This window comes from Pipistrellus hanaki (genome assembly GCF_964339955.1).
Source record: "Pipistrellus hanaki genome assembly, chromosome: 3".
NCBI lineage: Eukaryota > Metazoa > Chordata > Mammalia > Chiroptera > Vespertilionidae > Pipistrellus > Pipistrellus hanaki.
The window spans coordinates 160,548,087-160,563,092 of record NC_140505.1 but is presented as its reverse complement, the minus strand read 5'-3'; the positions used below and the strand labels follow the sequence as shown (position 1 = coordinate 160,563,092).

General features: G+C 36.4%; 1 protein-coding gene across 3 annotated transcripts in view; it reads right to left on the bottom strand.

Moving 5' to 3' along the window:
- Positions 1-724: 724 nt before the first annotated feature.
- Positions 725-15,006, bottom strand: part of LOC311619170 (sulfotransferase 6B1-like) — a 39,291-nt gene continuing 25,009 nt past the window's right edge. For all 3 annotated transcript variants that reach the window (XM_084877259.1, XM_084877260.1, XM_084877258.1), the window contains 5 exons: positions 12,680-12,864; positions 10,431-10,557; positions 5,069-5,163; positions 4,736-4,922; positions 725-1,609 (listed from right to left, as the gene is read on the bottom strand). In XM_084877259.1, coding sequence (XP_084733385.1) covers positions 1,491-1,609; positions 4,736-4,922; positions 5,069-5,163; positions 10,431-10,557; positions 12,680-12,864 — 713 coding nt within the window. In that variant the 3' untranslated portion in view covers positions 725-1,490. The remainder of the gene's footprint in view (positions 1,610-4,735; positions 4,923-5,068; positions 5,164-10,430; positions 10,558-12,679; positions 12,865-15,006) is intronic.

Genomic DNA, 15,006 nt, shown 5'->3' with positions numbered 1-15,006 from the left:
GCTCTTAGTTATACCTTTGGATTGTTGACCTTAAGCAATTTCCTGTCAACATTGGATTACAATGACCCAAAAGATACCTTACAGATCTAAAATATAAAATGCCATCAAATAAAGTCTTGTTTCCGTTCTTTTAAGCTCAATGATCATTTTAATCTCGTGAGAAGGTGATAGAGCCTCATGGGATGCCTTTGGCACAACAGTCATTGTCTTCACTTGCCAGTCTCATCAGATCCCCTTCACCTGACTCTGACTGCTTTCTCATTCTCTGCACATCAACCTCAGGGAAGGTTAAGTGTGATTTTAGCTCCAACTTCTGGTTGCCGTTCTCACTCACTAGCCTCATGTATTTGGGGAAGGTAGGTGTCTTTTTAAATCTCTGTATATGTTAATTTTATAAAAAAGAGAAAAATAAAAACACATAAATTGCATTAAGTTAACAGAAATACATTTTATTTGTAACAAATATGTATATATAGAAGATTCATGAAGATCTAATACTGGCTGAATTGTGATAAACTTGGTACAAAAACCTCCAACAGATGTGTTATTAAAAATAAGGTTCACAATACATTGGTGTTTGGCTGAATTAACTCAACTCATTGTTTTGGTTTCATAACTTAAAGTCATATACAATATACATTTTGATTTCCCATTAGCCTTGAGTTAGGTACTATGGCACAGATGTAAACAATATGGCACAGATGTTCATAACCAATATATAATAGTCATGACAGGAGAGTTTTGATTAATGCTAGAAATGCTACTAGGAGAAAGAATACATATTCAAAATATTGTAAAAACAATAATAACTTCAGGAAAATTCTACTTTTCAAAACTGGAAAATAAGAAATTTTGTAATTTGAATGACTTTACAAGATAAGGTACATATTGGAAAGACACACCAGTGTTAATTTAGTGTAAAAGGGTATCTTTTCATTCTTCATTTCACCAAAATACCAGATTGTGGTCATCTGATATAATTGACCTATTTGGTGTTTTCACTTTAGTAGATGATGTTTGTCATTGCTCTGACACTAGAAAACATTTCCACATGGGCACCAGGGAGCTTTGAATTAAAAATGTGTGTCTAGAGGTCATGCTGGTCCAAACAGCCAGAAAATAGATTCTTTTCATACACTGGTTGTTTTTAGACAATCCCTCACTTCTTTTGTTGTACATTAATGTAGTTTATAGAACACCTACAGTAATACGCTCTCTGAATAACAGTAATCTCCTTGCTATATAAGTATACTGAAAGCAGACATATAATTTAGCTATTCAAAAAGTATATGCTTCCTTTTCTTAATAATTCTCTGCTACTATAAAATATGATAATAACAATCTCTCACACATGGCACTTTTGACACATTCATAAAGTGTTTGTTTCTCATTGAAGGAAATATCTGCTTTCCACATTGGTAAAAAATATTTATGTATTCCACGAGCATTGTATTGCATAAAATGGAAATTGGTTTCATTTTCCATTTATATTAAGAGTAATCTTCAAAGTGTCTTGCTAGTTCGCTGTGTTTCATTTTCTCTGTGAATAGTTCATCAAATACTCTCCTCTGCTTTGAAGTAAAGTAGTTTATCCAATCACCCACAGCTCCTGGAAAAATTGGAAATGTATCAGACAAGAACCAATTTAAATGTATAGTAGTCACAAAAGAAAAAATGTCAGATTTATAATGAAATGTGGACAGTTTCGCCTCTTGGTGATAAGATGATAGGGAAATTATTCTTTTCATTTGCTTATCTGTTGTTTATAATTTCTTTAGTAATATTGCATGTCAATTTGTAGAGTTTAAAAAGTTATTTCTTTTTCTTTAAAAAAAATGAAGATTAAAAATACACAAACGTGCCCAGCCAGTGTAGTTCAGTGGTTGAGCATTGACCTATGAACTCGGAGGTCACAGTTCAATTCCTGGTCAGGGCTTGATCCCCAGTGGTGAGGGCATGCCAGAAGCAGCCAATCAATGATTATCTATTATCACTGATGTTTCTATCTCTCTCTCCCCCTCTCCTTTCTTCTCTGAAATCAATTTTAAAAAAACATATTTAAAAAATACACAAATGTCTTAAGTTTTATGATAGCAGGCAAAAATTATCTCACCTAAACCTAATCAAAGCCTAAGGCATACAGTGGATGGAATGATGCTTCACTTATTTCCCTGTCTGTACACCTCCAGAGCAATAGCTGTGCTGATAACACATCACAGGGGTGGGTAATTGGTCTCATTTTGAGGAAATTTATCTTACAATAATGATAACAGAGACTTGAAATAAGATAAATACAGTTGATTCTTGAACACTGCAAGGATTAGAAGCATCCACCCTCTCCCCAGTCAAAAATTCATGTATCATATATCTTTTGGTTCTCCAAAACTTAACGACCAAGAGTCTACTGATGAAGCCTTACTCATAATATAAACAATTGATTAACACACATTTTGTTTATTATATACATTATATACTATATTATTTCAATAAAGTAAGGTTGAGAAAAGAAAATGTTATTAAGAAAATCATAAGGAAGAGAAAATACATTTACAGTATTGATTGAAAAAAAAAATATGTGTATAAGTGGACCTGCGCAGTTGAACCCATGTTATTCAAGGGACAACTGTACTTCACGCAGTCTATCGGCCTCTTCTGTTCTTTCGAGTCACCCTCTCAGCCTTGGCACAGCATCAGAACTGCCCTTCTCACATCCATTAGGCACACTGGCCAAACCCCACCCCTAGATCTTGCCCACCCTGGTCTTTTGTTACTTCTGGCCCTACACTTCATCCCTGGGTCTAGGTGCACTGGGGCACTGCCCCCCATTGCAGACAGTCATAAGTCATTCTCTAGTATATATTTTTCCAACTAGTTTATAAACTCTTTTGAGTTATGGTCTGTGATGTATTGTTCATGTGTATTCCTGAAGTCCTGAATCCAGTGCTGACTATAAAGTAGATGCTCAGTAAAACCTGTGGTTTGATTGAATGTCAGACAATGTCACGTACAGCAAAGAAATTTATTTATATTACAACTTAAGAAATGTTTGGTATTGATTCCTCATCCAAAAGACTAAGTTTAAAAAGAAGTAAAGTGGAACTCTTCTGTATGAAATAAAAGAAAGTATCAGGGGGAAGATCCCAGAGTCAGGAAATGGCATCATGACACTGCTTCTAAAGCTCCCCACTGCTGCCTTCTTTCTTTCGACCTGACTTTTGTTTGCTTGGTTTCTGATTTATTCTTTCACTCTGACTTTTTTTTTTAATTCTTTTAAAAAATAAAATTGTAGCTATATATGTAGGTTAGAGGAATTACATATAAGCAAAATAAGATAACAAATCAAGGAAATGTATTCAGCTAACATCACTAACAAATTGGTTGGCATGCATCCTTCCAGATGTTCTTTGCAAATATAGAAATGCATATAAACCACATTTTAAGTCACACAATTATAACTCCAGTTTCCTCTACTTATTATACTTTATAATCTTCCCATGTTAGTATTTATATGCCAACAATGAAAGTTAGGGAGAGTAACTTTTGTTAGGATTCAAGTCTTGACTCTAGTTGTGTGTCTTCGGACAAATTATTCAGGTGTTTGGTGTCTCAATAAAGTGTGAATAATATGAATACCACTTTCAAAAGTTTGCTTTCAAAATCCAGACAGGTATGTGTATCTGGCACGTAGCAAAGCACTTAGCAAATGCTAGTTATTTTGACTCTATAGTTTTCATGACTCCATAGGAAATCCCTAAATGTATGTGACTTAATATGTTTAACAGTTTCTGATTAGTGAGCTTTTAAGTACATTCTAGGTTTTCACTGTTATAAGCAACATTGCTACATACATCCTGCCCATACACCTTTCCATACCTATAATTCTCCCTCTATATTTTAGTATGTCAGAGCCCTCAAACTTCTGACATTTATGAGGACTAACCTTGCTTGTCACTTTATCCTGGCCCCATAGTCATTTCCTAGAATATCAGCTCTATTTCTGAGTTTAAGGTAAAGACAGCTGCAGGCACAAATTCTCCTTTGCAAAATGAGGATTATCTCCCTTTGCCACTGATTCAGAATCAACGACTTCGGTAGCTTCTTTGAAACTCTTATTTTCAGAGAATGGATCCTCTGTGCGCGCGCACACATACACACACACACACACACACACACACACACACACACCGCCCAAATCCAGCAAACATCCTTACATCCTTTGTTTAGATCCTCACATAGTTCAAATTTACCACTTGGTGCTCAGGGTGACTAGTATTAGTGAGGATTTTCTACTAGCAACCTTCTGTGCTTTGTTAGGTATAAGATAAAGAAACCACTTTTAGGTAGAACTTAAATGCATTCCAATGAATGTTATCAGCCACAATTTTGTTGATATGGTTTCACCTGAAAATACCTGCTAGGATGACACGCATGGCCAGGTCAGAGATTAACTCTATTATCATTAGAGTAAAAGTTCTCAAGTTTGCATGATAAGATGTGAGAATACTGAGAATTAGCTAATCAATCAGTGTTGAAAGGGCAGTGATGAAAGATGTCAGCAGTAGCACTGAACTCCAGTAGCCATCAGAACTTCATTTCTCATCATCCTCTTTACCATGGTCCCTCCAATCTTTCTGCTTCTCTCCCCTCTGCTCACTTCACCTTCCTTCATGCATCCTTTTCCAAATTCTTCCAAACATAAGCCCCAGGCAAAGCACCACAGCCCATTCTGACTTACCTTTCCTAAATACCAGGTTCTTATTCGATGTGAGGGCACAGATGGTCTTATTTGGATCACAGTTTTCTTTGGCTGCATTATTTTTCATTTCCTTGAATGATGATTTCGAAGCAATGTGATTAATTTCACTTTCACTCACATTGATACCAAGGAAAGTCGTTATTTTCTTTATGCTTTTAAAAAGATCCTGAGCAATAAGCAAATATATAAGTGTTATTTGTCAAAACACTAAATTCATTTTCTCAAACCTTAAAACAGAATTCATAGATTGAGATCCTGTATTAGCTGAATTTGACTTATATTTTGATTGTTGAAATGTTAGGAAAGACTTACTTTCTTCATTTCTTCATAGAAGATAAAGAGAACGTTTTTATCATTTTTGTGGTCTTCCCAGCTTAAAATGTGATCAAACCAGGATCCATACACAACTGGAAGAAAAGTGAATTGCTGTGTTAATATTAAAAATTATGGCTTTGGGTCCCTGGGGCCTTCCCACTTCTGCAAAGTTGTCAAAGCAAGGCTCATACATCTTAGACACGAGAATGAAAATGTTTTCCTTAGAAGAGCTCAGTTTTACTATTGTTTCAACTAAACACAATATTGTGAAATGAAGCAGGATAGGGACACCTTTTAATAAAGTGGTGTGGGGTTTTTCCTCATTTTTAATAACTTTCTTTATCATCAGGAAAAGTGACAACAGAAATACAGATACACATTTTCCCAATAAGTGTGTTCTGATAACTATTCTAAATCTTGGGAGACAGAGAAACAGCGAGAATTTGTCACCTTCTTTCTGTAATGTGACATGCTTTTCATAATTGTAAGTTCTCAGCAGAAAAGGTTATAAACTCCCCCCCCACCCCCCCCACCACCACCACCCATAATTCTATCAGGTATCTTAGTTCAAGGTTGAGAATTACAGACTTAGGGATTTGTAAGTAGTTTATATTGTCTCTTTAATGTTTTGTTAATTTGACAGACTCAAAAATCTCCAGGGCTTAAAAGAAAAATACTATCATGCAGAGTAACCTCTTTAGTTGTGATTATTAAAAGCAAACAGTGAGCAACTTATCAGCACGCGCACACACAAAATGACTAGCTTGACAATCTAAAGCATAAAACAATAATTTAATATACATCTTTCCAGCATTCTTGTTCATGCAAAGATTTAATACTAGCTAGTACCCCAGTCATAAAAAAAAAAACTACTCTACTAGTGATTTCCTTGAAGATCTGCTGACTATTGATTTATTTTAATAAAAAACATTTATTAAGCGAGACACTGAGCTATATACTAGTACAGTTTGAACATTAAAGCTTTGAATAATTAAAAGTAAAATTAACTCCAAACTAAGAGCAATTTTTCATTACTTTAGCTCCCGAGGAAGCAAAGGGCAAGAAAATAACTAGAACAGATTTTTGAAACAAGGGACTACTGTGCTATCAGACTCAGGACCCTAGGGCTGTATAATCAGAACTGGTCTTAGGAGAGCTGTCCAGATCCAGTTTTTGGTTATCAGCAATCTCACTGCTATTTCAGTGCCTTACCTAATACTTTGTCTTAGAATTACCCAAATGACTGTGTCACTCGTAAGGGTTTATCTTCTAAGAATTATCAACATTTTCCCAAGCACAAACACATGTGCTCTTATAATGATCACCTGGTTATAATGATCACCTTAGAGTTCATTAGGAGGGAAACTGATATGCCTCTCACACAAATTTAGGAAGTTAACTAGTCCCTAGTTTGCCAGACTACCTCACAGTCTTAACTGACCTCTCTGATTCCCACCAGCAGCCACAGCCCAGCCCTTGTGGGTAATATCCCTGCCTAGCGTTGATAATGTGGAGCCCTCAATAGGGTCTGGGGGAGCCCATGCTTCTATGGCTCAATGCTAGGCAGGGATAGAGACTAAAAATCACACTGGGTGGGATGGGCAGGGTGGTGATGGGGTAATTGATCTACCCATTATGGTTATTCAGTAGAAAATGTATTCTAAGATATCCAAAATAGATTTAAGAAGAAACCTTTGGATCCTAGCCTGATCATAATTTGAGAGCCAGCTGTTCTATTATTGACTAATTCATTTCTACTCTCCCTTATTCCAAAAGAACTCAAACTAGCCAAAAGAATCTAAAGAAATTGTCTGCCTGGGCCTTTCTCATGAGTGAAGGAAATTACAGTTTGTGTTGATTTTTAAATCAGAACCCTCATTGATCAGGTTGTGAGTAGACCTATAGCTTTAAAGAAAATATAGCTTTCAAAATTGAGATTTGAAATCTTGCTTTTAGGGGAAATACTTTTCTCCTTATCTTTCACTTAATTGCAAAATCATTCCATCACCTCCTGGCCTTAATTAACATATGCCTGGATGGCTTTCCTTCTGCTATCCACAAATTACCGGCTCCTCTTCAGTGGCCTTGAATACAAGTTGCTCTTCCTCAAACAATTCATGTATCTTAGGACCTGGAGAGCTAGTCCGCAGTCTCTGTTTTCTTGGGACTTCCAGAATTCCTCCCTCCTAGACAATCCAGGATCCTTTAACAACTCCTTTGATTCTAGCACCTCTACATCCCGGTTTCAGCCAGAAATTGACCTGATCTCTCCATTACACCCCCGGAAGACTCTGGTTTTTGAATATAGTCTTCTATGGTATCTCAGGTCTTACTTATCGGAAACTGATCTTTGTCAACAACCTTCATTGCTCTGGAAGGTCAGAGCTAGTTCGCTCACTGCTTAGTTGTAACATTGTTAGCTGAAGCAGCCTCCACCTCTGTTTGTTTTATGTAAATTTATGTTATTGGAAATTCCTGCCTAAAGGCTTTGGGTGTTTCCCATAAAAGGGATAGCAAGGCCAGAGCAGGTTGGAGTCCTCTCACTAGAAGTGGGCTCCTGCCTGGTCCCCAGTATCACCAAATTAATACTTTTCTAGTCTCTTTTCATTTGTGTGCAGCCTTCTCCAGATCCCGAACCCTGAACTGGAACCCTGAACCACATGGGACGTGAAAGGGGTTCCCACACTACCAACTGTAGCAACTTTATTAGATAGTTGCTGTAATACTTTCCTCTTACTGTTTAACTCCCTTTCTCTCTTTACTTTCTTTCCTTTGTATATCCCCTCACCAATTTTCTCATCAATACCTGCATTTCTTTGCCCCCTTATAGGTTATTTTAATCATCCAAGAAACAGTCAGTATTGGATCAAAACACTTCACCTCCTTTCCACCTCACCTACTACTTCTGAGTTCTGCTAAAGAAATTTATACCATTCTGTATTTACACCACTGCAGATTCATTTTCCAGTCTCAAGGGCCCCAAGGCTGCCTGGCAAACTGATTTGTCCTGCATTAACACATTCTCCTATTCTTCAGCTGTTTCAAAACTCCCATAAATTTCTGCAAACCCTCTTCGCCCCACTCTTACAATCAGTTATAAAGATCACTTTAGTGTTTAGTTTCTAGGAAGCATTCTGATGATAGATAATCAGGCAGAAAACAAAACTCACTGGGCTGAAGTGGCCTAGGAAACAAAGAATTCTAATATAAAACTGGAGAGGTGACTACAGGGAATAAAGGGCAAATGCTAATACATGTTTCATTGAACTATTAATCTGCCATGATATCTCCATGATATAATTTATAGTTATTGTTTAATTTGAAAACCTAACGTGGATTTTTAAACTGTGTGAAAGACAAATTAGGTGATTAGATAAATGTGTCACTATCTTTATCTTTTTGTTTGTTAATTCTCACCTGAGGATATTTTTCCATTGACTTTTAGAGAGAGTGGAAGGGCAGGGGAGAGGCACACAAGAGAAACATTGATGTGAAAGAGACACATTGACTGGTTGCCTCCTGCATTTACCCCAACTGGGACCAGGATCGAACCTGCAATTTAGGTCTTTGACCCAGAATCAAACCCGAGACCCTTCGGTGCATGGGCTGACACTCTAACCACTTAACACACTGGCCAGTGCTCTGTGTCTACATTTACAGAAAAATAACCTCTCTAACAGAATCAGTTAGACCATACCCCGAGGCACTGAAAAATTACAGAGAATGCCAAATCAGAGCTCATGCAGTGGTGAGGGAGGAAGAGTGAGCCACAGTGTGTAATAACGGGAGACAAACACAACTTTTTTTCTTCTTGAGAAAAAGCAGGCTCAAGATCTGTTTTAAAAAACTAATTTATGTATTTAAACTCTGCTTATTCCAAAAATGGAAAAAAGGTAGAGTGAGGCATGTTAAATATCTTCAAATATTTAGAAGACTAACATGTGGAAGAGGAATTAATGATTGGGTTGGATGAGTTATGGCACAGTGGTAAGAGCAAAGATTTTGGAGCTGACATCTGAATTTAAATCTCGGCCCTACTCCTTATTAGTTACGCATCTCTGGGCACGTTATTTGGCCTCCCGAGGTCTGCATTTTCCTCACCTGTAAGATGTAATAACATTTACCTCACGTGGTCTAGTGAGGATGAAAAGAGATCATGTTTGCGTAGCACTTAGCTCAGTGTCTGCATCATATGGTAAGAATTTTCCCCCCAACATTTTGGAAGTACCAAGATGACAGTGTTCCTTTGGAACAGGAGTGTGGAGTGGGAACCTATTGTCCAGGTTAAGTGGTTCAAGCTTAGGCTCTACAATACTTGGAGATATTATAAAGGTGATTCAAACGTTGGGTATTTTAAACAGATGACCTTTAGTGTACCTGTCATCCCTGAAACTGTGATTCTAAGAGATGCGTGCCATTAAATGAGGGAATAGAGTTGAAATCGTATGAGAATAGTATATTTCATTTACTAAAGTTCATATCTATATTTATTGCAATGTACTTATTGTTAAGGTCACACTTGCTGTGGCCTCTTTCAAATTAACAAACAAGAGCATAACAATTACCTTGTAAAAGAGTGAAATTAACAAGATCTATGCGAAGCCCAATAAGAGAGAAAAACTTCTGGACACACACCATTTCAGAATCATGTCTCTTTTAAATTCTGTATTGTCTTGCTATATTATTTTTGCTGAATATACCTTAGGAATTTAGAAGGGGTTTTGTTTTTGGTTTTGGTTTGTTTGTTTTGTTTTTTAAGAGCTCCAGACACCACTGAATTTATTCACAAGAAAAATTGAATAAATGCAGAGGTCATGCAGGCCCAAAAGTTAGCAGGACCAACATATGCTACGCAGCTCAATCAAATGACGTATCATTGTGGTGTTTTCAGGACAAATTACTTCCTGTTACTTTTTATAAAACTAAAGGCCAGTATGGCTAATTCTTCTACATTTGTTTTATTTGGAGAATCTGAGGGTTCTTTTCGGGTTGCATTGTTTGTGTTGCTTTATTATCCAGCAGGTATATACTGTATACCAGTAAGGACAGTTTGGGCAACCTGTCTAGGTCTCAGCTATACCCCATTAGTGAAATGACGGATCATATATATTTTAAAAAAAGAGAGATTCTTGACCAGGATTAAGACTAATAAATTGTTAATATGTACTATCCATGGATGATAAGAAAGACTGTGAAGAAGCACAATGAGAAAGAATTGCTTGGAAGCAAACAAATCATCTATTCAAAGAGTACTTCTGAAAGTAGACGTTGGAATCCATTTAAACTTTTAGAAAATGCTTTCATTCTGAGCAGAAAAGTTCACTGTATATTATGAGTGAAAAACCATTGTCATATTTACCATTTCCTTTCAGGAACAGCTCTAAAAATGCAGCCCAGGTTTCAATGCCGGGGAGGTTAGGGTTATCTCTGTAGTAATGGAACAGAGAAACAGCTGTGTCTTTTGGATTCCTAACAATGTAGATAATCTGTTAAAAGAAAATCAATTTATTTTTTTTGGGGTGAAAATAGCCCAACCACTAAACATTTTCTAAAAGAAAGTAAGAGCCGGTACTGGAAATATAAGGTGAACACTTGGTAAAGTATAGGATTGTCTAACTACTATGCTGTGCATCTTAAACTAATACAAAATAATATTAAATATAAACTATTTTAAAAAATGTTTAAATAAAAATATGTTTAAAAAGAAAAAAAAATAAAGTAGAAGCGAAACTTAACCATGACAGGCACGATTTTTTTAACAGCCTCAGCTAATTATTAAACATAGACTCCGGGCAGTGTTTCTCAACCCTTAATGTGCATCTGAACCAGCAGGGGATGCTGCCAGCTCATCAACCAGGTGAAGGTTGTCCAGCTGGTCCCGTAGGGCTAGGCCCCTGGTCGGCAAACTGCAGCTCCAAAGCCACATGCGGCTCTTTAGCCCCTTGAGTGGTGGCTCTTCCACAAAATATAATACCACGGCCTGGGTGAGTCTATTTTGAAGAAGTGGCATCAGAAAAAGTTTAAGTTTAAAAATTTGGCTCTCAAAAGAAATTTCAATCGTTGTACTGTTGGTATTTGGCTCTGTTGACTAATGAGTTTGCCGACCACTGGGCTAGGCCATCAGCAACAGAGGCAGCTCATTTTCTGGGGAGACCAGGGGCAACCAGAGTCTCAGTCCCCAGAAGAGGTAAAAAGAAAAGGGCTGTACCTAGAGGCTGTACCGTTAGTGTAGTTGTTTAAAGAAGCACCCTAACCTTTCTGAGCTTCAGTTTCTTCGCTTATGAAAAGTAAAATGCCCACTTCTCTTATTTTTGGGATGTGTTTACAAAACACAGCTCCATCTCTAGTAGGCATTTGTTATGAGTGTTATTGCATTGCTTTGAGTAAGGGTTATGGAGCTCACCTGGCTCATTATCCCCCATCTCTCTCTCTCTCTCTCTCTCTCTCTCTCTCTCTCTCTCTCTCTCTCTCTCTCTCTCTTTCTCTCTCTCTCTCAAAGACTGTCTAAAATGAAAATGCTCGGTTGAGTGAAAGTGTAATCAAGTTAGGTACACCGTCACCTGTTCTGATAGATTTGCTGGGAATACAGACAAACTATCCCATTTGCCTCCAGTTGACTGTATTTACTTTTCTTTGAGCAAAAGAAGAGATGGTGTGCATAGGTGCATTGTGGTCATAGAGCTATAATCGTAGGAAGAGCTTTTTGGTTTGTGCTCATTGACTGCTGGGTAATTTTCGCTATTTTTGGAATATGGCTGACATTGTCTAAAGAGGCTTCAGTACTGGGATCTTGTTACAATAAACACATATATCTTGCCTTTGCTTTTCAAATTTATTTTTCTGATCAAAACAGAATTTAAAAAATGCTCCTTATGTAGACATTTGTAAAGAAAATAAAATCCAACTGTAATGTCATATCATAGAAAACCACTTGACATGTTGTTATATTTACATCTAGATCTTTTTTATGTGTATATGTATATTTTAATTAAATTGAGATTATTCAGTATACAGGTGTTTAAAACATGTCTTATATTTAATCTTATTCCATAAGCATTTCTCCATGAAAACAAAAATTAGAATATGAAATATATGAAAGTACAAAATATTCTTTTAAATTATAGTTAACTTTTAAAATAATAACAATGTGGTAACTTTATTTTAAAATAGCTTGAGGTAACTATTTTTATATACAATATTTTTATTCCCTTCCTATATAAATACTAAAGTAATTAGTACTAAAGTAATTAAAATAAAATTAAGGCAATTTTTCTTTTCCTAGACATCAATATTTAAAGTAAAAAGATTAAAATCAAATATAGAATGGAATAAGACATTGTCTAGTGTAACTATAGTTCATTACCGACAGATCATTAAAAAAATTTATATAAACCAGATACTGTGGTCAGACCTATACATGCATTGTCTTATTTAATTTGTACATTACTGTGTGAGACTGATACCATTATTCCTGTATCAAATGAAGAAACTAAGGCTTAGAGAGCATCAGCAGTTTTCCAAGGTCACAGAGCTGGAAAGTGGCAGAGCAGGAACCCAAGCTCAGTTTTGTGGTATTCCCAGGCTCCTGCCCTTCACCATTGAACTTACCTTGCATTGCTTTTGTTTAACATCCACTGGTAGCATGTTATAGCTCAAATGAGTGGGAATGACTCTTCTCTTACAACACATTTTTAGCTCTTCAAATTTAGAAATGTCTCCCAATTCAATTGGAGATGTTAGAGTAATTTCAGCGTTGGGAATATTCTCAATGACTTTTGCAATCCAGTGTGTGCCTTCACATAAAAATAAAATAAAACTCACTTTTAATTAAATGGCCCTCTTGGTGAAATGAATTTAGAAAATTAGAAGTAGGTTATAAAGGCAATGAATGCACTAGTTTTATTATGCTAGTTAGTTTTACCTCTTGACACCCATTGAAACCTGTTGAAATACTTAAGATGTTAATTCATTATATAGGGAAAAACTCACATTTTGAAACATGAAGCTATATGAGAACTGTGTATGCTGTTTCCTCAGCTTGAAATACTCTTTTAATGCTACCACTCACCTCTAACACCTTCTCTAATTCACAAATACAAAAATCTTTCTACACATAATTCCTATTAGTCCTATAAGCACATGCATCTTGTTCTTTTATAAACTGTCTCCTGAGTCCCCACAACCCTGGAATAATTGCTCACCCTTCAAGTCTCTCCAAAGTAACAGACCCTAGAGTATACTCGCCATTGCTTGTATTTATGTCTATCTTCCCATTTCCTCCTTGAAGAGAGACAGTTGGTCTTACTTTTGTTTGTGTGTAAATGCAAAATAATTGTGCAAACAAAGCATCAGAACAATGAACAAATGATATATTAAAAAATCATAGAGCTGAAACCGGTTTGGTTCAGTGGACAGAGAGCGTCGGCCTGCGGACTGAAAGGTCACAGGTTTGATTCCGGTCAAGGGCATGTACCTTGGTTGCGGGCACATCCCCAGTAGTGGGTGTAGAGGAGGCAGCTAATTGATGTTTCTCTCTGATTGATGTTTCTAACTCTCTATCCCTCTCTCTTCCTCTCTGTAAAAAATCAATAAAATATATTTTTTAAAAATCATAGAGATGCAAGTCTGCTACCTCAAAGTCTGGAAGGAATACCACTTTATCCTATATAATAAAGAGCTAATATGCTAATTAGACCGGGCAGTAGAATGACCTTCCGGAATGACCAGTGGGCCGGGCCACAAATTTTGTGCATCAGGCCTGTAGTGTTAACATAAAGTAAATGTAGATGTGTTCCAATGGTGTAGACCAAAAATGTCAAATTCACGGCTTGCTGCGAGTTTGACATGCTTGGGTAGACACTGTATGTGGAAGCAGGGAAGTAGAAATTTGGGTGGGGAGGATTTTTGCTAATTTGAAAGCAATGTTCCTGAAGAATTTAAATCTGCCTTAGTTTCCATTTATCTCATTACAATTTTACAGATAAATAAATATTCATAGGAGAAATAGAACTTTTATTTGCATTATATATTTTAAATTTATTTTTTTCATTATATTTTTATTGCTTTCAGAAAGGATGGAAAAGAGAGAGAGATTAAGCCTGTAACCTGGACAGGTGCCTTAACCGGGAATCAAAACATGACCTCCTGGTTCATAGGTTGACACTCAACCACTGAGCCACACTGGTAGGGGTATATATTTTAAATTTAAACATATAGCATTCAGATAAATGTGACTCATATAGTAGTGAAAATCGTATTATTTTAACAAAATAAATTGATTCCTTCTAATGAAGAAGAAAGACCACACAGTTTTGTGGTGTTTAAAGAGACCACCTAGCAGCCGGTGGGAAGATGTCAATTTATGGGCACCAGTATGTACAGTGGAAGTCCCACATGTGGTTGTTTATGTATGGTATAAATTAACCACCTGTTCCAAGAATCTTACAAGTATCACTAATTACTTTCTAAACTAATATATCATTTTAAGATGTATTTATTCACAGAGCAACCCTTTGTATAGGGAGAATACTGAAGTACTCTGAAGGCAATAATTTAATTTCCATTTGCAGCAATATTTTCCAATAAAAGATATATAAATATATGGTTTATAGATATTCTCAAAAACATCCCTGTGTGAGCTCTGCATCATCCAAAGGAAGGGTTTCTAGGGCCTGACTTACAATCCAGTGAAGGATTTAGTACACACCCAGCTCAAAGGGAGCTTGGCTCTTACTTGCTGAATCCAGGAGAGCAGGTATTTGCTCATCCACACCCAGCCACTATTCTGGACATAGCAACAGGCAGTTAGATATTAAATATCCTAGTAATATATTATTAATTTAAATGGCATGGCATAACTTTAATAGTAAAAGCATTTATGGTAATTATTAACCCAGAAAAATAATATTTATAAATTAATTATTAACTATAAAAGG